The sequence below is a fragment of the Motacilla alba genome, chromosome 17 (genome assembly GCF_015832195.1).
Source record: "Motacilla alba alba isolate MOTALB_02 chromosome 17, Motacilla_alba_V1.0_pri, whole genome shotgun sequence".
Lineage (NCBI taxonomy): Eukaryota > Metazoa > Chordata > Aves > Passeriformes > Motacillidae > Motacilla > Motacilla alba.
In genome coordinates this window covers 9,491,819-9,515,151 of record NC_052032.1, presented here as the reverse complement: position 1 = coordinate 9,515,151, position 23,333 = coordinate 9,491,819, and the positions used below count along the sequence as shown (strand labels likewise).

The 23,333-nt window shown below is 50.5% G+C and overlaps 2 protein-coding genes across 5 annotated transcripts in view; one reads left to right on the top strand and one right to left on the bottom strand.

Moving 5' to 3' along the window:
- TTLL11 (tubulin tyrosine ligase like 11) overlaps window positions 1–5,930 on the top strand; it is a 38,048-nt gene extending 32,118 nt beyond the window's left edge. For all 4 annotated transcript variants that reach the window (XM_038156526.1, XM_038156524.1, XM_038156527.1 and 1 more), the window contains 2 exons: window positions 813–928; window positions 2,808–5,930. In XM_038156526.1, coding sequence (XP_038012454.1) covers window positions 813–928; window positions 2,808–3,115 — 424 coding nt within the window. In that variant the 3' untranslated portion in view covers window positions 3,116–5,930. The remainder of the gene's footprint in view (window positions 1–812; window positions 929–2,807) is intronic.
- A 5,116-nt stretch (window positions 5,931–11,046) lies between these two features.
- Window positions 11,047–23,333, bottom strand: part of LOC119709136 (DAB2 interacting protein) — a 129,301-nt gene continuing 117,014 nt past the window's right edge. Inside the window, 4 exon segments of the mRNA XM_038156523.1 lie at window positions 11,047–16,360; window positions 17,905–17,992; window positions 18,554–18,756; window positions 21,607–21,759. Coding sequence (XP_038012451.1) covers window positions 16,193–16,360; window positions 17,905–17,992; window positions 18,554–18,756; window positions 21,607–21,759 — 612 coding nt within the window. The 3' untranslated portion in view covers window positions 11,047–16,192.

Sequence of the window (23,333 nt, the reverse complement as noted above, 5' to 3'; positions counted from 1 at the left end):
TGCTGCCTGGGAGGTTTTGGGCTGCCTAGGCAAGGCCTTTCTCTATTTTAAGGGAGCTCTGCTGAGGTTACTAAAGAGTGAGATTTGCTTCAACTGTCTGAGGTTGGGGTGGGTTTTTTGTGGTTTTTCGCGTTTTTTTCCTGGCGAGAAATTTTGGCCAGCTCTTTGGCACAGGCAGTGGTGGCAGCCAGGCTGCCAGACATCTGGAAATGCTGGACACAGGGCTGCTCCCAGGGCTGATCAGCACTGCACCATGCACTCAGACACATCCAGAGCTGCATCCAGAGCTGCTCTCCACGCAGGGTTCCATCCCACGAGGGCAAAGCCTGTCAGTGTTCAGGCGTGGAGGAGCAAGGCTGTGCCTGAAAGCTTCCTCCAGCCCTTTCCAAACAGGATCAGTCAGACAAATAAAAGGGCATTTCTCTGTGCAAACCCTGCCTGTGCAGATAGTCTGTGCAGATTTGTGCTGGGTTTTGCAGTGTACCAATTAATTCCACCTCTTACAGCCTCAGAGTACTGGCAATACCCTGGGAGAAGAGCTCTGTGTAACAGTCAGGTCATATTTTTAATTGAAATATTCTGGGTTTGGGCCTGTTCCATTCAGATAGGAGCACTTAATGAATGCTGGTTTGTTTGCTCTGTGCTTGTGTGTGTTTTATTAGCCTGAGCACGTTACAGTGGGTCTGTACACACGACATGGGTAAACTTTTCTCCTGCCAGTTGCCCTTGCAGAATTTTTCCTAACTTGGGAGTTTGGATGTAATGAGAATTTCACCTTTATTTTGTTTTTGTTTTTGTTTTTTTTTTAACAGAAACTGCAAACTGAGTAACAGCAATTTTTCAATGGCTGCTGTAGATATCCTGTATATTGATATCACAAGGAGGTGGAACAGCATGGGCATTGACCACAAGGAATCAGGAAACCCAGGTTTGTATTCAAAAACTATGAAATCTGACTTTTGGGGTTATTTTTTTTCAATTTTAGTTGCTCAGCTACACCTCAGACATTGACAGAAATGGGAAGAAGCCATGTACACCTGAGGCATGCACATACAAAACCAGTTCTGGTTGGTGCTGTGGCAGTTACCCTTCAGGGCAGTATTACTTTAGGTACGTGAGGGTCACCTCAATTTCACAGCTATATAAAATTTGAGTATTTGCATTTAGCATTTCAGGGTGGGTATAAATCACTTACATGGGTGGCTGGTCAAATTTCACCAGGAAAAATTAACAGATTTGCAACTGAATCTTCAGGCTTTCACAAACTAAGAGATTTGTGTATGGCGTCAATGAACCAGATGTTTTTTAGGTGTCAAAATGCAAACTGTCCACCTCTTTCTGTTGGCTTTATGTTCAGCCCACTCCCAGCTGTAACCAAGACAAGCATGATTCTGTTGTTCTAGAACAGCTTCTAACTTTTTCCATAATATGCTTCACATGAGTGTCACTTCTGGGGAGAAAGTGTGTGTGTTACCAGAGGTGCTTTCCCTGCCTGCAGCTCACCGTGACTGATAAAATAATTTACTGAGCTGGCAGCTGCTGCTTTCAGATAACTCAACAATTCCTTTGCAAGCTGTTCTACAGCCAAGATCGTAAACGACCCCAGCTGCAGCCTTGGTTGAGAGAAATTATACTTCAGAATGTAATTGTCATATTTTGAAAAGGTGCCTTTCCTACAGCATCAATAAGCCAACACAGTTAAAAACCCCAAACCTTTCAATATCTCATCCTAAAATAATCTTCTTAAGTGTATGTTCAAACTGGGAGAGCTTGTGGCATTCTGCACAACCAACTGGGGTCTGGCTTCTTAATTAAGAATTTGAGTAGGTATAACATCAAGGTTTTAAATACAATAATTAGTGTTAATACTCAGCTCCTCTTCCCCTTGGCTCTGGTAATGTGCTGTCAGCGAGATGTGATCGAACAGCAGCTGAAGAGTCTCCCCTGCAGCATGGGGCTTCTGCAGGGGACTTTTGTGTGGGAAGGGGTAGAGCAGTTGTATTATAGCAGAGACATTTTTTGGCACTGCATTCTTCAGCTGTTTGTTTTTCATTCAGCTGAAACAACTGTTGTGGAGTTGCTGGGTATGACTGAAAAAATGGCCTCTTCACCTTCAAAAGGGTTTGTACCTGGTACAGGCTGTGTAGGAGGGAAGTAGTGCTTCAAACAAACTCATATCCTGCTAAGGTGCTACTTGGTAATGGGGTTACCTTCATTGTGCTACAGACTGAAATAACACGCTGCTGTGAACTTTTGGGTCAGATCCGTCTCTAAAAGACTCCATTCAGCTGCTGACACAAACTTGTTTTTCTAGCTGGATTGTTTTCCTTGATGCTCAGTATGTTACTGTGTGTCTCATTCGGTTTCAACTTAATAATTTTGGCAGCAGAAATCAAGGCTAATAGTACATCAGTTTAATGGTGTGATATCCTAAAATGGGTTCTTGCTGTACCGCTTTGCCTCTGAATTGCAGGCTGAGGTCTGCAAAGCCAGAAGGTGCCTCAGTGACAGAGAATGTCACCCATCTGTAACCCAGCCTGGGCTTACCCTGCCCTGAAACACCCAGTGAGTGTGACACAAATAAACCTTGGCTTTTGGTCTTTGAAGGACAATGTCTTTGCCTTCTGAGCATTCCAGATTGCTGCCATTTAAATGAAAAGACGTGAACTAGCAGGATTGTTTGTGTTCACACCCATCACACATTTGGCCCTGCTGCCACAACAAACAAGAGACAGTATTATCCCAGAGGAATGCGGGCTGCTAGAAATGCCGCGCTCCAGTCTCCTGTGAGCACCTTTTCCTTGCAGGAATGTGTCTGCAAGCCTTTGTGGAAGCTTTCTTCTGCCTGGCCCAGAAGAAGTACAAGGCGCTGCCTCTGCACAAGCAGGTGCTGTCGCTGCTGGAGCTCTGCGAGTGTCGCCTGGCCGGCCTGCACGGGAAGCGCCTGGTGTGGGGCTGCGGCCTCGCCCAGCCCCGCGGAGCCCTGCGGGCCACGGGCACCGCGCCCGGCCCCGGCTGCGCCAGCCCTGCCCGGCCCCACGGCCACCAAGTGCTCAGACTGCAGAAACCATCGCAGCTCAGGGCGCTGATGTGCCGGGACAGAGCTGGGAGTTAATCCCCAGCCAGGTGCGTGTACTGCCGGAGGAGAGGCTGGCGCTGGAATCCCTTCGTTTCAGAGTGACAACTATTTATTTTCAGCTGTATCTTTTATTTATGCTTTTCAATAAGTCTACTGCAACCTCCCGTTTTCAAATAATGACTCTGGCAATGGCTATTTCTTCACCTCTCTGTGGGATTTACCGTGCACATCCCGTGACAAACCGTGCATTCATCCTGAGTGTGTGGAAAAGAAGGACCAAGCCACAGGGGATGATAACCAGCATCACGGGATTGGCTGCACTGACTGAGGCACACTCGTGTCAAAGGAATTACATTGCTTTGTGTGCACAGGACATGTCACAGCAACCAAGGGGAGAACTGCAGTCACAAATACCAGACTGGAGAACTGAAATCTGAAATTGCACTTGTGGTCAGACTTCAGGCCTTGACTCTCTTCTTTCCATGGCTTGGACTGTAGGAATGAATACAGATTTGATCAATATCTATGTACTTATTTTTTAAAGTCAGTCTTAAAGCACTGAAATAATATTTTGGCTTCTACTTCTTTGTACATGTCTTTGCCATGACAAGTACTGTTAGTTTTTTAAAGAAGAACTAAAACTGTTTATCCTTTTGCTTCCACAGAACCAATAAGCTCACACTTATTCACAGAGAAAGATTTACTTTCTTAAGTCTTAAGTCAAATTTGGTGAATCAAGTGGTGGTTTTGTCTTCAGGGATTCAGCACTGCTTCTGCAGAAAGCTGTACAGTGTAAAGGCCTAAGAGGTCATCCAAATTCCAGTGGAACCAACCCTGTCACTGACTTTAGCCTAAACTAACCGTATTCTAGGTTTGCTCATTTTTTGTCTTTTGCATGATTGTTACCCTCTTGGGACCTGCAGTAACATCTAGAGCAGATCTTTTTTGTGTCTTTGCTCATATGCTTCGTTTTTCCCTTAAATAACAGTGTAACTCTGGATGAATTAGATCTAAGGATGTTGCGTCAGAACTGCTGGAGTTGGACAGAGGGGTTTTATTATCCAGGAAAGGAACCATGACTTCCATGATCACACACTTCTTGTAGGGGCTAAGCAGAACATGAGACTGGCTTGCAAGGACAGGAATAACTTGGAACTTCAGGGGTGAAGTGAAATTCTTTGTGGTCTCCCATTTATTCCAGTAATGAATGGCTACATCTGAGCTTGATTTTCCTCCTTAGCTCTCCTCTTTAATGTTAATGACTTGGCTTATGTTTTAGTGTCCTCCATGCTATCAGAAATGGCAAAGCTGTGAGACGGGCTCTGAGCTTTGGCTTGGAGAACATTCCCTGAGCTCCATGTCAAAATGTTCCAGTGGCTGGTGCCCCCGAAACGTGTCACTGAGGGGGGAGTCCACCTGTTCCAAGTCAGGGACTAAATGCACACCTGGTGCATCAAGTGAGTTTTCACTTCAGGGAATGTTTGTAGAGTATTTTTCCCGATTTCAGTTTTAAGCAGCATGTGTTTTTCCCAAGTGGCAATAGCAGCACAGCAATGCAATGCAGGAGTCAGGCTGAGCCCACACAAAACTAGTCCCCAGCATGTGTTAATCTCAGATGTGGGCATCCCTTCTCCTTATCTTTTTCTGTAAGACAAATAAAATAGTAGTAGATGATCTTTTTTAGTTCAACGGCCAGACTTTGAAATTTTATGTAATGTACATAAGAGGACAATTGTAGACTAACTAATGCCACTGCCCTCAGCCTTGTTCAAATGTCATAAAGATTATTGCAGTATGAAGATAAAATGCAGAACTCCAAAGTCTGGCACCTGTCAGAACAAATGAAGCTGAAAGGGTCATTTTTTTCACACTTTCATTGTAATATATTTGAAGACATTCACAGGTTGAAAAATGGTTACTTCTCCTTTTGTGACATCTGACATTTGTCTTGCGATTGGCAGTGTGTTACTGGAAAATAGCTTACAGTTCCTCTCATCTCATGATTGATGTCCTGTAAAGACAGAGTTACAGAGGAGTCGGATTTGAAATGCTATGACTGCGAATGCCTTTCCCTGCACCTTTGAAGTACTACGATGTGTGGCCTGAAATATCCCGGTTTGGCAATTGTATAACTTACCCTGATATCAGTGGAATAAATTAACTATTGTATATTGAACACTGATAAGATCTCTCTCTCTATGGGAGACCTTTATACTCTCTGGATCTAATAGAGGTTTTTATAGCTCGTGCATCCACAGGCTGATGCTGCATGCTCTATTCATCTCCCACTTCAAATATGAAAGGTCCCTTGTAGAATAGTCAAAATATTCAATTATCTGCCTCTAGTAATCCACTGTTCATGTATTTATATAATTGGAAAATTGAATGCTATATTATTCTCGGGGGGGGGGGGGGGGGAGGGAATAAACCAGGAATGTACTTTGGAGATTTAATGGCAGTCACATTTCTCTTCCCTCCTGTCTAATTCAATTTCCTCTGAATATTATTTAGCATCCAATTGCACAGAGCCTTTAAGTTACCAGTCTGTGCCCATGCAAATGACCAGAGACACTTTATCCAGGATATGAATGCTAATGCACTGATAATCTGTTAATCCTGAGGTACCTCTCTAGCTAAAGAAACAATACAGGAAAGGCTTTGGATTTTTAACAGCACTTTTGTATATATTCTCTTCAGAGAATACCACAGCACTGCACTCATGATTCTATTTATGACATACATGATATGAATATTGTATACCAGTGAAATCTTTCTTGTTATCAGACACACCGGGTCTGGTATCCCTTTCTGAGTAGAAATCAGAATAAAACAACATCTAACAAAAATTTGAGGCAAGTGAGTCCAGAATTTCAACCCTCTTCCCTGCAGGCTTGTGTGCAGCCTGAATGTGCCCGGACTCGCTCAGTGATTCCTTGTTGCATTTGTGTTTTTTCTCCGCATCGGGCCGTTGCAGGTAAGGCACCTAAAATCTGCCCTGGGCTCAGGGCACTCCTTGTCCTCTGTGGCACACAGAACGTTCTGGAGCCCTGCCCAGAGCCCGCAGAGCCCACACGGGCCCCGCCGCTTGCCGCGCACCTGCGGCCGCTCCCTCCAGAGGAAGAGCGGGGCAGGTGCTCGCTAATGACAGCGTTAATGGCCAGCTGGGAGAGCCCAGGCCACCTGCCCCGGCCGTGCCCTCAGCGCCAGCCCCCGGGCTGTGCCCTCAGCGCCAGCCTCCTGGGTACGGGCTGTGCCCTCAGGAGGGCACGGCGGAGCCGCGGGGACGGCGTGCGGAGCCCCGGCGCTGAGGAGGGGTCTCGTCCCGCTCCGGCCCGATCCTGGCGGGGTAGGTGCACTCTTCCTTGTGCTGGGCGCTCGGTCAGGCGGGGATTTTGGGTGACCGGGGCGTGGCTCCTGCTTTTATGTGGGAGTCGCCAGAGATTGTGCTGGGCTTGTCGGAAAATGAAGGCCGGCGTGCCGCGCTCTGCTCAGCCCTTCTGCGGGAACGGGATGGGGTCCGGTGCCTGGGATGCCCTTCGGTTTCACGGAGCAGAACCGTGGGGTGACTCCTCGGTCAGATCCTCCCGATGGAGCCCCATGGGCTTGCGGGAGAGCCCTGCGCTGGAAATGTCCCCGGCAGGATCCGGGGCGCGGGCAGAGCCCGGCGTTTCCAGAACCTTCCTGGCGGCGGGGCCGTGAGGGCGGGAAGGGGCCGTGAGGGAAGGGGCGGCCGGGGTCGCGGAGCCCCGGCGGGTTGTCGCCGCACACCCGGGGAGAAGCGGGACGTTTCCATAGCAATGTCCAGGGTTTCCCCTCATTGCGCCGGACAGAGCCCTGTCGGTGGCCCGTGGTGATGAGTGTGAAGGAGCTGCTACGTGCTGCGCTTTGCTCTACGTTTCTGTCATTGCGGAGGTTGATTGGAACCTTCTGGAGCAGGGAGCACCACATGGCATAGCTCGGTGTGGGGGAATCTCATCACGCTCTGTGCCATGGGCAAGGGCACTTTCCACTAGCCCAGGTTTCTCCAAGCCCCGTCCATCCTGGCCTTGGACAATTCCAGGGATGCAGGGGCAGCCACAGCTGCTCTGGGCACCCTGTGCCAGGGCCTGCCCACCGTCCCAGGGAGGGATTTCCTTTGCTTTCTCAGAGGTCCTGCTGCCTCTGCAGACACCTGGCTGTGCCCTGCAGGGGTCCCGCAGCTCCTTGTGGCCCACCTGAGCAAGAACAAACTGCTCCAAGCAAAAGTGTACTGACTCTGCTCATGGAGCTGCCCCTCCTCTGGCCGCACCTCAGCCTGAGAGAGCACACTGGCTCTGTCCCTTTGCCCGCTGCAGATGTCCTGGGTGGATGAGAGATGGTGTTTGGGCTCCAAATTCCTGCTGAAATAGCAGTGAGTTGTCTACATCTGCCCAGCTACGCTTGACTTGTCTCGTTCTGCCCTCTGGTTGTTCCTCCATAAGGGGAAATTGATAAAGTATTTATTTCTCTCTGGCTGTTTCCATCTGTACTGCCTTGAGAGCATCCTCTGGCTCGCTTGGTTTGTTCCAGCAGGATGAGGTCCCGAGCTCCCGCTATCCCTTCCCCAACTGCACACAGCCCAGCTCGTGCTTTTCTCTCCGATTATTTCTGCCTTACTTACCTTCACTTCACCTTAAGCACACACACAAAAAATCATCAGCGCTACCCAGATAAATCCATCTGGTCTCTGTCTCAGCCTCATTTAACCTCCCATTGAAGAGATTGTATCACATGGTATTCAGCTGGAACCTATTACCTTGCATGCCCAAGCATATCACATTGAATTACCCTGGCCCCCAGGCCTGCGGTGTTTGCTAATAGCTAATGGCTGCTTTTAACTCAGAGGTGATTTATTCGGGCGCGTTTCTGTTCGCAGCGCAGCGGATGGGGGGTGTGGCAGTGTGTTAAGCAGAGCTCAGCGAGCACGGCTGAAGGCAGCCCGGCTTCACACCTCCGCCAGCTGCTGGCGCTTCCCGGTGTTCCCGTTCCTCACCGCTGTCCCAGATGCAGCAAGTGTCAGGGAGCGGGAGTGAGTGCTCCTGGCTGCTGTTGTCACCAACCCGAGTGCCAGGGGGCATGTGGCACATCCATGTGCTCAGGAATGGCCCGGGAAGGGGGCAGTGTCCCCACACCATGTCCCCTGTGTCCCCACACCATGTCCCCTGCCCTCTGCCTCAACTGCATCTGTGGGAGACGAATGGCTTTTTGCAGTTCTGATGGCAGAATTAAGTTCATTGTGTCATTGCTGAATTTACTGCAGGTGTAGTGTGAAAGTGGTATGAAATTGCAGTAAAAGACAAAATTGAAAGCCTGTTGTAGTGATGTGATGCAATTTTCCCTCTTCCTTTGCCTCATCAGTGGAAATACAAAAGCCCTTCTGCAGGTCAGGTTCAGATTCATTTGTGAACAAGCAGGAGAAGGGGAGAATGTGAGTTTTGGAAGCAAACCAGCTCACTGATGTGTGGTTTGATGAGTCTTGAGCCTCATGTTTGTCCTCCCATGAGCCCAGGTCCCCCAGCACACAGCTCTTCTCACTCAGGGGGTGAGGAGGGACCGTGGCTTTCAGGAGGAAGAATAGTTAGTGACTGTAATAAATCAAAGTCAATCAGCTTGGGAGCTCTGTTATTCAGGCTTCACTCCTTGATGATGTAGCACAAAAATCAAATGTTGAGGTTATTCAATTATGGCTCATACCACCAGTGGGGAAATCTGATCATGTACGGGGCCCGCATCAATACTATTTATGTGCTGAGGGGCTGTGCTGGCTGTCTGGAAATGGCAGAAATCCTCCACGTGTCCAAGTCCTTCTCTCTCTTCCTCTCACTTAATAACCAAGTAACATGATCCACTGTCTGTCTAAGATCAATAATAGCACAGGGCACATTGTGACAAGCTGGGAAACATTTTTCCTGAGTGTCTCAGGACCCTGCAGGTGCTGAGGTGACAGTGGGGAAGAAGGTGCTGCCTGACACGGGACACAAACCATCTGCACCCTGGCCTGGCTGTGGGTGGCACTGCCGGCCCTTTCTGCAGGATGTGGACGAGCGTGGGCAGTCAATAGACATGGATAAAATAAAGTTGTGAACAGCAGCAGGAGCTAAAATAGCAACATCAATAGCAGTTTCCAGATAATGATCTAATTAGCACAAACAACAAGTTTCCACTAATGACTCTTGTTCTTCCAGCTCCTTCCTTTCTGCTCTCCTGTTGTTATTGACTCTCCGTCAGGGAGCGGCTCCGCTCCCGTCTCTGGGGCCAAGGCTTTGGAGGTTTGTTTACTGCCTGGCTTTGAATTACTTCTCCAGAGGATGTTTGCTCAGGAGCCTGGGCTGCTGTGTGTGGGATGGCTGCATGCAGAAGGTGGTGGGGGCGGAAGGAAAATCAGCTGTTTGGCTTTTGTAGCTTTTGGGAAAGTTGTGCTCCTACTGCACGTCCCTATTGTAAAGATAAGGATGCTGACGTTCACCCACTGCAGTGGAGTGGGAGCTGACTGCTTGTGAAGGGCTTGGGAAGCTGTGAAGGGAAGATGCTTGTCAGGAGCAGAGACTGTTACTGGAGGAGCCGACACAAGCTGTTCCTGTCCCTTCCCTCCCTCGGTATGAGCCTCATCTCTGCACCTCGCTGCCTTCCTCCCACTGAAAAAAACCCAGGCTCTTCTGTGCTCTTACAGCCCCAGCTTGGCAGGTATTGGCTTAATGCTGTCACTCCCTCAGTTGTCAGTGGCCACTGTTTGGCTGCTGCTTTGTCCTCAGTTGTGGTGGGCAGGATTCTTGCATTTTGAAGATGCCCAGTTCTGACATCTCCCAGCTGCCAGTTACTGCTGGGCTTTGCTGGGACGATGGAGTGGGACCTTGGAGTGGGACCATGGCTGCCAAGGCGCTGACTGGGCTGTGCTGGAGAAGGTGCTGCCTGGCACCAGGAGCAGCTCACGGGCCAGTGACTCTCACTGAACTCAGAACAAACCCTGTACTTGTAAGGGTGCAATTACTGGAACATCATTATTGCTGATGAGTCTTGTGCTAAAATGACTCTCCAGATTAAAAACCTCAAGCAAACACGTCTGCGCTCCCCAGCCTCCCAGCCCCGTATTCCCGTGGCTGTTCTGGCTGCTGATCTGCCATTCCGAGTCTCTCCTCCCAGCCCTGCCCGTCTCCGGGCCCGCGGGGAGCGGCTGCAGCCGGGCTGCGGAGCCGCAGCTGCTGAGAGCTGTCAGGAGCACAGAGACGTTCTGGGTGGTTTCGGCTGAGAATTCAGCTCTGCTCTATTGAAGCCCAACAGCCGCTAAGGAGGTTTTATTCGAGTCAAGGTGGTTTTGACTGATCCCTCCTTGCAGCGTTTTCAGAGATGCTGTGTGTTTCCAGGGCTGCATTTTTCTTTCTCTCAGCCTTCAAAGTCAACAGTGCTGAGGGGGATGGCGGAGCCCTGAGAGAGGATTTTGGCCCGGGTGGGTTTTGGCTTCCCTCCCTGGGCAGGGGTCGGTTCCTGACGGGAACAGGAGGAACGTTGTCCCGGCTGGGTGGAGCCCAGTGCCCAGCCCGGCTCCAGCACTGCTGAGCACAGGAGCAGCCGCCGGTGCTCTCCACATCCCGACTCATTTCCATGCAGCCAGCCAGCCTTCCACCTCTCCCGGAGGAGCTAATTATGATTATGTTAATGAGGCAGAGGTGCTGATGCTGCCCAGGGTTTTAATGACTTTCCTCCAAGTTTTCCGCTACTTTTACTGGAGGCAGAAGGGTGGTTTGTAAGGACTGGTGGGGACAGGAGCAGGCCTGGCTGTCAGACCCCCCAAGCGAGTGAAGGGAAGGTGGTGGAGTCAGGGCTAAAATTCTGCTGAGAGCAAATTTCAGTGGTCTCTTTGGGGAGGCAGATAGGACAGGTTTGTATGTGCATGTGGCATGTACCAGGATGCTCTAAAAGCTGGAAATGACTGAGTAGAGGTGCTGGAGCACTTATGTAAAATATCTAAATAAATCTTTAATATTTCTAATTGCAAATGTACATAAATTGCACAGCCACATCATTTCTTTGAACACCAACAACTTTCTCTGTACATTATTACATAGTTTAAAAGGAGCTGAAGGAGATTCAGCAAACACTTTCACTTTGCATTTTTGTTTTTTAAACATACTTACAAAAAAAGATTTGTTTTTCTTTATAAGAGGATATAAAACATAGCGACTGCTTATCAGGAACAAGTATCAGCCTAAGCAGATATACAGAGAGAGGTATATCTTAAGACACAGTGATGTATGATAAAGGAATATGTGAACATGGAGGCTGCACTCTGGGGTACTGGTAGCTGATGCAGAGCCACATGGCATTTACAGCAATGTCACAGCTCAGGTGATCTGTGAAAGTCAGTGCTTGAACGTGACACCCTTTTCAGAAGCATGGTTGTTTCTGGATGTTGTGCAACGCCCTCAGGATTGGATTTGGTTTGGAAAGCCCATGAGCTGCATGTTCTCATGCTGCTGTTGCCCTCCCGCTCCCGCACGGGTGATTTTCCCCAAGGGAGGAGGAAAAGGCAGCAGTTTGTCTGTGTGGGGTCAGAGCAGGGCGGGTGCCATTGTCTGAGCCTTCTGGCTGAGCAGTCTCCTCTGAAACGGCCCTGAGGCTCAGAGAGCAGCAGGATGGGCAGGGACTGTCCCTTCCTGCGGCCACTGAAGGGAGCTCCTGGTGGCCGTGAGGCCATGGCTCTGCCCCACACCAGCTGCCAGTCCTGGCCAGCCCAGAGGCCTGGATTGCTTTGAATGCAAACCTTTGGGAGGAAGTGACCCCAGCAGTCACTGCCGGTAGGAAGGACGGAGCGTCCACCTAGGAACGGTGTCACTTTGGACTTTTGCTTTGTACTGTCCAGGCAGAGCTGTGTGAAGGACAGGGCAGGGACCGTGGTGGAGCTGCTGGACCCACTGGTCAGGGGCTGCTGTCAGAAAGGCCTCGCCCCACGGCTGCTCCCCCTGCCCTGGGATTGCTGGGGAAATGAGCCCCTTTCAGATCAGACCCCTGCGCCACAGCCTGTGGCTGTCCTGGCTGAACACATCAATGCATCTGCCATCTGGGACTGGAAATCCTCTCTCTCCTTGTCCATCACAGAACAGACCTCAGCACATTTTCTGTTACACTGGGTGTGGACATTAGGAACAGGAAAAAGCTTATGAGCTATCTAAACGTTGGGAATGATTGATTCCTTGCTGATTGCTTTCCTAGGAGAGCCTGTGACACCTCACTGAGGTCCAGCAAGTCCCTTTGCCCTTTAGGAGTATTCATAGTAGCAGAACCTGTGTCCTGCAAGCTTGCAGCAACCTCTGGGACTGGCTCCCAGACCAGAGGGTTCCACATGTTCTCACAGTGCAATCAGTGCTTTACAGCTGCAAAAGCAGAAAACAAAACCAACCAGACTCAAATGACAATGCAAAGTGACACCGGACTCTTTGGATGGCGGCAGGATTTGCTTAAACTGGTGCAAAAGGGGCTGGTGATTACACTGTAGTATTAGTTGGCATGGGGAAGGACTGGGGTCCCTCCCATCTTTTGGCACTGAAGCCATAATCCCTGTCCAGAATGATGGTACTTACAGTCCGCAGAGACCTTGGGACACCGGTCAGACCCTTTTGTCCCCCTTCACACAAAACCACTCATTTTTTCAGGAGCGTTCACTACAGTTTAACAAAACCCCAAATCAAAACTCTAAAAACAGAATCTTTGAGGTGGGCCCAGCACAAATCTGGATCCATGGCTTTGCTCCCTTCCCTCAGATCCCCAAGGGAGGAGGCTGGAATCAGAACATGGGTCTGGATCCGGATTTGGCAGCCCGAGCCCACCTCTCCAACACAGCAGTGAGATACAGCCAAATCCCGACCGAATAAGCAGCACCAGAAGTGAGTTACTATATACAACTGTTAGTGAGATAGATACGGTACAGTAAACACTGAGAACATTTACAAAAAAATATTAAGACTTGTATTAAGATAAAAATTGGAGTGTTTTTGCTTTGTTTACACTTTGACGAGTTTGCACTGGAACAGCCTCTTACTGTAGAAAGCGCAAGAACCAGGAAGGAAATGGAGCCGATCACAGAACCTTGGGGACAGTGGTGGTTTGCTCTGGTGCTGCAGCACCTCTCGGGATCCAGGTATTGCTATGCCAGGTACCAGCTCCGAGGCCATGGCAGGGAACACGTGGGGCTCCTGCACTCGCACACACACGCACACACACACAGAAATGTACAGCTTATAAATAACAGAAACACAAACTGAAGGAACAGAACTGAGCCTGGGCCTGAACACCTGCCCCCAAACCTTCTCAGGGGAGAGTCATGGTTAGGTCCAGTTGTTGACAGTTGCAGGAAAAGGAAACGGGGAAAAACGGGGGAATCTCTACTGTAACGAGACTTCATCCTGATTTAAATTTCTTTTTGTACTGGCTTGGGAAACTAAGCATCAACTCCAGAAGGTGTTGGCACTGGAACTTTTAAGATTTTAATAACTGGCTGTGGAAGGATTTAAGCATTCCTGCTATTTCAGCAGAACAATGTGTTCAGTAATTTGCAAGTTTGAGGGCAACCAGGAGTTTGTGACAGATCAGGGTGGGGAGGGAGCAGTGCCTTGGCTTGTGGTTGAGGAGAAGATTAAGATGTACTGTGCTTAGCTTCAGCACTAAACAATTGGCTTGTGGGTGTTTCTTTTTCCAGCTCTTACGGAGAGCACTGACTGCATCCCAAAATTACTTCCATGTATGAATGGAAACGTCGCTGGTGGGGCGCCCGCCCCATGCCCTGTTAGCGTTTCCATTCCTCTATGTCACTTCTGTCTTGAACAACTCCAGTCTCTCGCAACACAAAGAATTCAAAACAATCAGCTCTAAACAGGCATCTTAGGGCAAAAGCATTTAAAATAGTCTTTTTTGCAGGGTTCTTATGTATTTGACTCTGAGACAGTGGCAGGTGTAAATCTACGTACCCAACGTTCACAGTACCCTGTATATTCCTAACCTGTCTGGGTCTTTCTCCAGCTGTAACCTTGTCAGATTTGTGAGGTTCTTCAAAGCCATCTGTGCTAGTCTCCAAAATGCAAAGGTGACTGTACTTGCCATAAGTACTGAGTTATGACATTGCTCTGAGGAGCTCCGTTTGGGGTCTGCTGTGTGCTGCACCCCTCGGCAGGTGTTGGCGGGGTGTGGAGACCTCAGTGCAACACGTTCGCTCCTCCTGGGCTTGGCCCAGGGCTTCCAGGGACCAGAAAAACGTGTAGGAAAAAGAGCATCTTAAATTTTGCAAACGATTGCATGAGGAAGAATGCTGTTAAGGAGCCTTACGGCTGTGGGGCAGCACGGCAATGCAGAGCTTACTGGCAAAGTGTCCTGCTCAGGCAGCCTGGGAAGTGAGAGGCTGGAGACGGAACCTAAGCAGAGCAGAGCTCAGGGAACGTCCTAGTCCCTTGGGCTGTACATTTACACATGGCAGGAGGAGCTAGGACAGGCGTTGAGCAGTGTGTTAACCTTTAGAGGGAGCATAGGCAGATGTCCTGTACACTGTACACTGTCCGTATCTCAGAGGAACCTCTGGCTCTCGGTACGAGGGACCTGCTCTGAGAGTGGGACTTGTGAAGGGCTAACTGCAAGAACCACAAACCCACGAGCACACCGTGGCGGCAGGTCAGCGGCACAACCCCCGTGAAGGGGTGTCCCTCCGCTGAGCACAACGTGGCTGTGCCGAAGCTGCGCGTTTCGGCGCTGGGAAAGTCTAATCCTGGCTTATGCCTGCACAGTGCTCCTGACAAGGGGCCTTTCGGTGGTGGCTGCTGTTCTTGGTGGTTACTCCCTTATGACCATGTTTTACATTCTTCAAGCCGGTTAATTTCCATGCAGTGCTCATTCCCAATTTAAAGAGGACAGTATTCCAGAAAATGGGATCTTTTTTTTTCTAATGCATACTGTGAAAGAAAAGAAATACAATTACCGATCTTCATGGTTCTTCAGGGCTTTTTCTTGTTTCTTTGTCTGTTTTTCTCCCCAGAAACAGTAAAACTCTCAGCACAGAGCATTCCATCCCCACAATGAACCCTTGATCAAGCAGGAAGCTGCCACTCCACGTAGCCCCCTCACTCCCCCTCTACCACAACAGGCACCAGCAAATCCAGCCCCTGTCCCTCAATCACAGCTCAGGGACCAAGCTCAGGCAACATTCACTTTATTCTGTGGCAGGAAGTGTGCGTGGGACAATGCCTGGGGCTATTGCTTACAAAACTCTTGCCCTTTATTTGTGAGAGAGCAGAAGCTGTCCAAAGGAATCGAGTTGCCATTCTCCAGGTGCCAGCTCCTCCCTCCACTCCTGTGCCAGAGCCTTGGCCTTGCTTTGTGCCCCTGGGCTGCCCAGGGACCCCCGGCAGCACCAGTCCTGCCCCCCTGCCACCGGGGCTCCCCACACAGCACCCCTTTTGCCACCACACCGCCCTGACCTTCCATCTGCACTGTGCTCCCTGGATGGGCGGAGTTAATTAAACACTAATTAGCTGCATAAATGCCCTGTGGATGCCGTAAACGTCAGCGGCCTCACAAAAGCCCTCAGGAAGGATGCTGGGCTGGGCTGGGCTGGGCTGGGGTTCACTTTGGGAGGGCTGTGCTCCGGGGGGAGTCACAGGAGGAGCGGGCCAGGCTTTGCTGCCATCCCTCGGATGCTACATCCAGCAGCACGCTCGAGCTGGACTTACTGGGCCCCTGCCTGCTGCAGGCTCTGCCCAGCTCCCTTCATTTCGCTTACTGCACGACAAGGACGTTACTCCTTGCTGGGAGGGGTGAGGCATATCCTTTGGGCAGTTTAGAAGGAAAAGGTTACTTTTGTTTAAACATTAAACACTGACTCAAATCCAACAGTGACAGCGATTCTCAAATATATGTTATTTCCTTATGCCACTCATCTCACACTCGACATTCCCGTCCCTCAAAGTGCTGGCAGGACATCTCCCAGCAGGGTCAGTCGGCGCCGTCCGCAGTAAGGAGCTGGTGCTCGGGGAGCAGCCGTTCTCTGAAGCCGCGGCTCACGCCTGCTGCGCACGGTCCCTCCGGCCAGGCCTCTCCTGCGGCAGCGCCCTCCGCGCGTTAACAATTACTGCTGTTTCTGAATTCTCCATTCTCTGTAATCTGCAATTTAGTTGGGTTTGTGGGGGAGATCCCATTACGTGTCTGCATGCTGTACCTCTCTTTCAGCTGAGTAAGGGCACTCATTAGCCGTGCGTTGGCAGCATCCAGGGAAGCAATGCGTTTCTCCTGCAAGCAAACGGCAGAGGGCACGGTCAGTGGAAAGCACGGGCCCTGTCCCTCTGGGATTCAGCCCAAGACAGTGACCCAGAGGCCTTCTGGACCAGGACTTTTCTCTTTGGCATTCCTAGGTGGGGGGGTTTTAAGTGCTACACAGCGCTTTTTGAAATCCGCAGGACTACAAATATCCCCTGCCTGTGCAATGACAGCTACATTTATTTCAGGATCCTGATGAAAATGGAGGTAACACAGTTGCTCTAATTATTCAGTTATACACTGTACTGTTTGTTCTAACTCAGCTGTTACAAAAGCTGGTAGGATTCCATTTCTAAACCCAAACTCTCCCAAGATAGTTATTCCTGTCAGTATTTAATTAGTATAAATTAATAGTTTAAATGACTTGTAGCCTCCCAGGCTGTCTTTGATGGCAGCTCTCACCGATTACAGCATTGTAAGGATGGGAGCAAGAGCTTCCATGTTGCAGCCTGATTCTACCACTCCTGTTCTTTGTGACACTGAACAAATGTCATCTTCCTGTGACTGCCATGAGCAGAGCAACAGAACCAGCTCAGGGACACAGCAGCTGCTTGTGTGTAACTCTGAAAGTCCAGCAATGAACACGTCCAACACATGTACAGCCTGAGGTGACTGAAAGGGAAGAGCAGAGAGTGCAGGGACATGGTCAGATCCTCACATCTACCCCACGAGGTGCAGGGGACAGGAGAAGGTCCCAGAGCTGCTGGGAGGCTGCAGGTACCACTACTGACACCTTAGGGACACCCTGGGTCTGCTTGGCTCTGCTGGAGCATGGAACAGAACAGGATGGATGATTTAGCAGCTTTGAACAAATTCCTCCCCAGAAAAGCTGGGGATTTTTTACAAAGTTACAACTGTCTCCTTTTTAATTAGCAGTACAGTGAATTAGTCCTGAGCAGTGATCAATAGGGTTGTTAAGTGTAAGGCCAGAGTATACTATCACTTCTGAGCCACAAGCTGTAGGGAGGCCTGGTTGGTGAGGACATGGTGGTCTCTGTTAGACAAACTAAAAGATTATGGGCTGTATTTTTATATTCTCTTTTCCAAGCACAGTGTTTTGCATCCATCATGTGATGCTCCTCTCCACTGTAACCGACTGCAGCAACTGAGCTTCCCAATCCTGCAAATCACAATCCAAAGGCTGAAAAAACACCTTGGCTTGGCTGTGGGCAGGCTGTGTGTTCCTTGTGTCCAGGTTCTGATGATCCAGACACTACTGGGACATCAAGCACCAAGCAGTGCTCCAGGGGATGTGATCCTTTCACTGACTAAGTTGTGGGCACGATCCCTCCCCAGACTGCCACCCCATGCCCTCTGTGCCACCCCATGCCCTCTGTGCCACAGCTGCACACAGCTGTGACAGTCACTGTGTCCTGCTGCAGCTGCCCTGGCCCTGCCTGCAGCTTGGAGCTGACTCACCCACACAGTCTCACCGTGGGCTGGCACTGCTGCAGGGGGGCTCTGTGTTGGCAAACCCACCCTGAAAACTGCAGCAGCCTTTGGCACGGGGCACTCACCTGTGCATCAATAATCTTCTGCTTGGAATCCACAGCAGCCTGCATTTCAGCGTGGTCCTTCTTTAACTCCTCCTCAACCGACATCAGTCTGGGAGCCGAGCACACAAGAAAAAATTACATTGGCTGGGCTCTGCTAAACGCAGGTATTGCACTCACACTCTGCCTCCTCTTACCCACAAACCAAGCTTTTCTTCTTGGCTCTTACTCTTCCCTGGAGCTCTTTCTAGCAGAGTGCCCCAAAGCTGAAGTGACAGCACAGTGAAGGCTGACCCAGTGGTGAGGGCTGACTGAGCGGGCTTGGCTCAGGTAAAGGTGAAACCTGCTGCACTGAAACAGCCCTGGACCAATGTAAACCACTTCCCACTGGGTGGGAGAAAGGGATTTAGAGTTACAGGTGATGAGAGCCATAGCTATACGAACAGAACAAGCCTGCCAGAGCCTCCAAACTCTGCCCTCCTGAGGTTCTGCCCTTGTGCATCAGGAAAACACTGGGGTTTTCCTTGTCCCAGGTAACACTGAGGGGAAAACCCGTATGTGAAACCTGCCTGCACCTCCAAAGAATCCTGATTCTCCTGAGAAGGGGTGAGCTCTAAAGCCAGCCAGGCTGCCCTGCCTTACTGCCATCCCCAGCACTCCCAGCTCCCTGTACCTGCTGATGATGCCCTTCATCTGGATCTCCTTATCCTCCTGCTGCCTCCGGAGCCGCTCCTCGCTCTCCTCCAGCCTGGCCTGGTACTCCAGCACCAGCTTCTGCGTGGTCTCCTCCTGGCACTTGAAGCGAGTCTCATACTCCTCCAGCTTCTTGTTGGAGATGCGGAGCTTGTCCTGCAGCACCACCAGGTCCTGCTGGTACTGAGCGCGCAGGGACAGACACGGGAGGAGAAAACACATGTGCCGCGTTACCTCGTAGGGTTTGCCCTTGCCAGGGTTTCCCCCAAGCCCGCTCGCGCCCCTCTCCTTGTATCAGACTATAGCTGCAAACCCGTGTCAGACAACCCCGCTGCCGACACCTCCTCTTCCGTCCTCTCGGGGCGCCAGGGGCGATGCCGGGTCCGCGGGGCGGGCAGGTCGCTGGCAGGTGCAGAGAGTGGGCTGTTAGCAGAGTCTGGCATTTCACAGGGGAAATGCAGGTTAGAGCGGGCCCGTGGCAGAGGCGGCGGGCAGCGTCTCACACTGGCAGCGCGGGGCTCGCACAGGCAGGGAGGCTGCAGCCGTGGGATTTGGGGTTCACGCAGGAGCTCTTCAGTCTGCAGCAGTAAACGGGGGAGGCTTCGGGCAGGCTGGGTGCCAAGCGCGAGGGGCAGTGACAAACGCAGGACACTGCTGTCTCAGCACTCTTCATCGAGCCGAGGGCACCGTGCTGGCTGAGCAGGGCACAGAGCACTCCTGCCTTTTGGGCCCAGCATTTAACTCAGATATCAAACCAGGGTTCAGTCCAAGAAGAGCTGCTGCATGAAGCCAAGACCCCACAGTTGTAGTGCTCATTTGGGGGAAGCTATAAATCAGCAGCAGAATTACATAAAGCAATTAAAAAATTAAGAGCTTTTGAACTTGGTAAAACTGGGTTCAGCTATTGCGGCAGCACAGCATTCAGTAAACTTGCTTTGCTAAAGGAAAATCCAGTGAGTGTGTGCTCAACAAAACTGCTTTAATTTCAAAAAATTATATTTGGACATAGTCTTTTAAAAAAGCATCTCAACTGGAATAACTTTAGAATAATTAACATGCAGCTGATGATGTGGCAAGCTGCTTTTAAAGTCAGATACAGGAAAAAGGCTTCAGTGTTATTAATGAACTGAGAGAAGTGCACTCTTGTGTCTTCACTTGGCCCTTCCCCTTTGGCCATCACACCTGGGTAGGCACTGCAGTGATGGGCTGGGCCATGTCCCCGGTCTGAGAGCACTCGTGTGACTCCAGACCAGCTCCAGGGAGAGGGGAGGGCAGCCAGGCTGCTGCTGGGGACTGGCCAGCACTCCACTCAAAAATAACTGCAAATATTTTTGCAGCACTCCACTGCAAAAATAACTGCAGCTCCCAAGGATGGAAAACTTAGGAAGCTGATGGTTTCCTGAACTGCAAAAGTACTGGAGCAAGGCGGTTTTCCTTTAGCAAAGCTCTTACTGCAGCACAGGAACGACACGGTCTGTACATGGAACCTGAAGCAATGAGGGAGCAAAGCTGCACAGTAGCACTGAAGTCAGACAGCAGGGAGTTGCTTGAACAGGAAAGATTAAATACCTACCCTAGCCTTAAAATAGGAGCAGCGTAAGTGAGCTCAGAGGAGAGCAGGAGAGGCCTCAGAGCCCGAAGGAGTCGCTCCTGTCTCTAGAACACTTGTCTCATTCTCAGTTACCATTCAGGTCTTACAGTAATGGGGAGAGAGGTTATGCTAATGGTGATCTTGAATGTCAGTGACTGATGGGACAGCAGAGTAAGGAAAGATGCTGCATGGCAATGAGACAGCCTGGGCTGGGGCTCCCGCTGGGCTTGGGGCAGGCACTGGGATGCTGCAGTGCCATCGGAGTTTGTAACCCCACCACTGCCTGCCCTGTGCCCACTCAGGATGGGCTGAACCCACAAAACTGCCCTGATCTTCCTGGGGCAGCTGGGAGCTGCTGCCTTGTACCTCCTGGCTCCTACAACACCTGCCCTCAGCATTTTCCTTGGGTTTAAGAGGTGACAGCCCCCAGATGACACAGCACAGCAGAATGAGCACAGGAAGGCTACTGGAACAAAGCCAGAGACACGTCTGTGCTGGGAAACAGGACGGGGGCTTAGGCAAGGATGATGTCTGCAGTGCTGGTGTGACAGAAGAGAAGCACATTCAGGAAACATCCCAAATGCTATTGATGCTCAAGTGCCACAATCCTGGCAGGGCCAGGCTGCTGAGAAAGAACCTTGCAGAAGCAGCAATCAGCAAAGATGGGATTTCCCCAGATTCTGACTGTTGGATCCTCATTATCCTTCTTTTCATCCTAGCCAGGCCTACTTTTCTCTTCCCAGCTTCTCCCACCCCAGACTTGCCCAAGAAGGAGGGGAAGGGAGCAGCACCCCTCTGCTTCAGAGGCACAGGGCCTCTGTGGGCCCAGGGGCTGAGACTGAATACTCTGCATATGGCTTCCTGGCAGACCCCTGACTGGCCAGGCCCTGATGAGTGAGACACTGCTGTAAGCTCGTGGAAGTGACACAAAGTCACCCAGGCACCAGTGCTGTCTCTGAGACCAAAATCTGGACTTAATTTTTAGGTCTGTGAACAGCTTTTTGACATGGAAGCTGCTTCCTGCTCCATGTCCCTGTTGTGAGGCACGAGGCTGTCTGTGCCTTACTCCACCTGTTACAGGTGTGCTTTATCCCCTTTATAAGCTTTCTTCCCAGCAGCTGGGTGAGTTGGAATGGGGAGAGTAAGAGGCACTGGCTGGCTGCAGAATTTGTTTCAGGGCAGCACCAGCACTTGATTCCTGGCTCCTGTGTTTCTTACTTGCTTTCATCAGAAGGTGATTCCAGTCCCTGAGTGTGTGAAAGCCTCCCAAACGTTCCCCACAAGTTCCCTGTGAGGCCAAGTAGGACAGGGAGCAACCTGGCCCCTCTTTGCTGCTCAGGGACCTGCACACAGCCCGCCTTCTCCCCGGGGTGCTCAGGGAATAACATTCAAGGAAATCCTCTCTCTATTCAGAAACTTGTTTCAATCCAGTCAGGTTTTACCTTTTCTGCTTGGCTGAGCTCGTCCTTATTCCTGAGCTTATCCCTGTGCTTGGAATCTGGGTCAATGCTTTCATCTTCTAAAAACTGCATGTTCATATTCAAAAGCCAAGCAGCAGTGCGGTCCAGGGCATTGGGGTTCACAGGAGAAGGGGCCTACAATGAAACAATGATACAACCATGACAAAAGAAAAACCTGCAACACAAATGCTCATGAAGCTGGAGAGAGAGAGTTTCCTTCCAAGCAGAGCCTCTCCCATGCTGCTCAGACAGCAACGAGCCAGGCTGAGCTACCAGAGCAGCTGGGGCTGGAGCAGGAACAACTCCTGTTCTGCAGCTGGACATGATTTTGGGTCGAGCAGTGGAACCTGCTCGAAGTCATGGCCCCGGTGTCTGAGCAGATCCTGTCACCTCACACGGACACGACCTGCGAAGGTGCTGAGCTGCAGGTGAGCAGAGTCACTGGATGTGGTGTTTTCACTCCATGAGCTGAGTTCTCTCAAGTCTTCATCGTGTTATGAGCCATCTTCGCTTCCATGGACTCCATAAAACAAGATCTGAAAACTGAAAGGCTCCTTATGACCGTGCAGGTGCCTTCTTGGAGAATAAAAGTTTCGTTTCAGCCGAGGCTACACTAAGGGTGCTGAAGAGGTCTAAATCTCAGTATCACTGACTAGCAGTGATGTTCCATGGTCAGTGAGCTGCAGTCACGTCTGCTGCCTGTCAGTCCTCGCCTGGGCAGGGACTGCCAGTGGCACTGCCTAAATATTTTCCAACCACAATACAAGGAAGTCACTCTTCAGCTATTTCCCTTCCATCCTGCCTTGTTATAAGCTGCAGTGAACAGTGAGATGAACACACGGGATCTGCATGACTTGGTCACTCAAGTTAATTACTTGAGAATTCAAGTTAACAAATCAGAAATACCAGAAACTTTCTCCTTCATTCCAGCCTCTGAATAGAGAAACCCAGTCACTGTCAGGCAGCAGAACAGGAGGTTCTGTGTCAGAAGGGTGGGGACTGGTTTCATTTCCTCACTGGGGTCAGGGGCTTTCCCATGCCATCTTCCAGTCCGGTCTTCTACCTCCAGAATTATGAATCAGAAACATCAGATCTGGCTCGGAAGCATTGCTGGCTACAAATCCTCATGCTGCTGACATGCAAATAAAATGTGCAGAGTGAAGGTGGGAGAGGCATTCTGAGACTTCAGGTCTGAAGAGAAACTTGGAGAGGACCACAGGTGTGGGTGGAGGAATCTTCTGTGAAGAGAACCCAGCCATGGCTTTCCGATGGCCACCTGGAGAATCCTTATCTTTCTGGAAGAAACCCTGCTACATCCAGGCCTCTGCTCCTTGCACAGCTCCGTGCCCTCTGTCCCTAACGAGCATCGATCGTGTTACACAAGGCTGCTGCACAGCGCTGCCAACGCCAGCGCTTACGGATCGATACCGGAATCACGGAGCGGCCCCGGACAGGAGCACGAACAGCCTTCTGTGGGCAGCACTGACCAGGCTCCACAGCTGCTGTGTGGGACAGGCAGACACAGCAACGCTGAGGGCTGGAGAAGGGCCTCAGCTAACTCAGGGTTTGGGTGCAGTGGGCTCTTGCTGCTTGTCCAGTCTCTGTGTTCGCTTTTCTTTTACAACTCTTCCTTTAGGCACAGAGGTCTTACTGTGATAATCTTCTGTAGGGCTGGTTTTGAAACGTAGAGTGAATAAATGAGCACTATA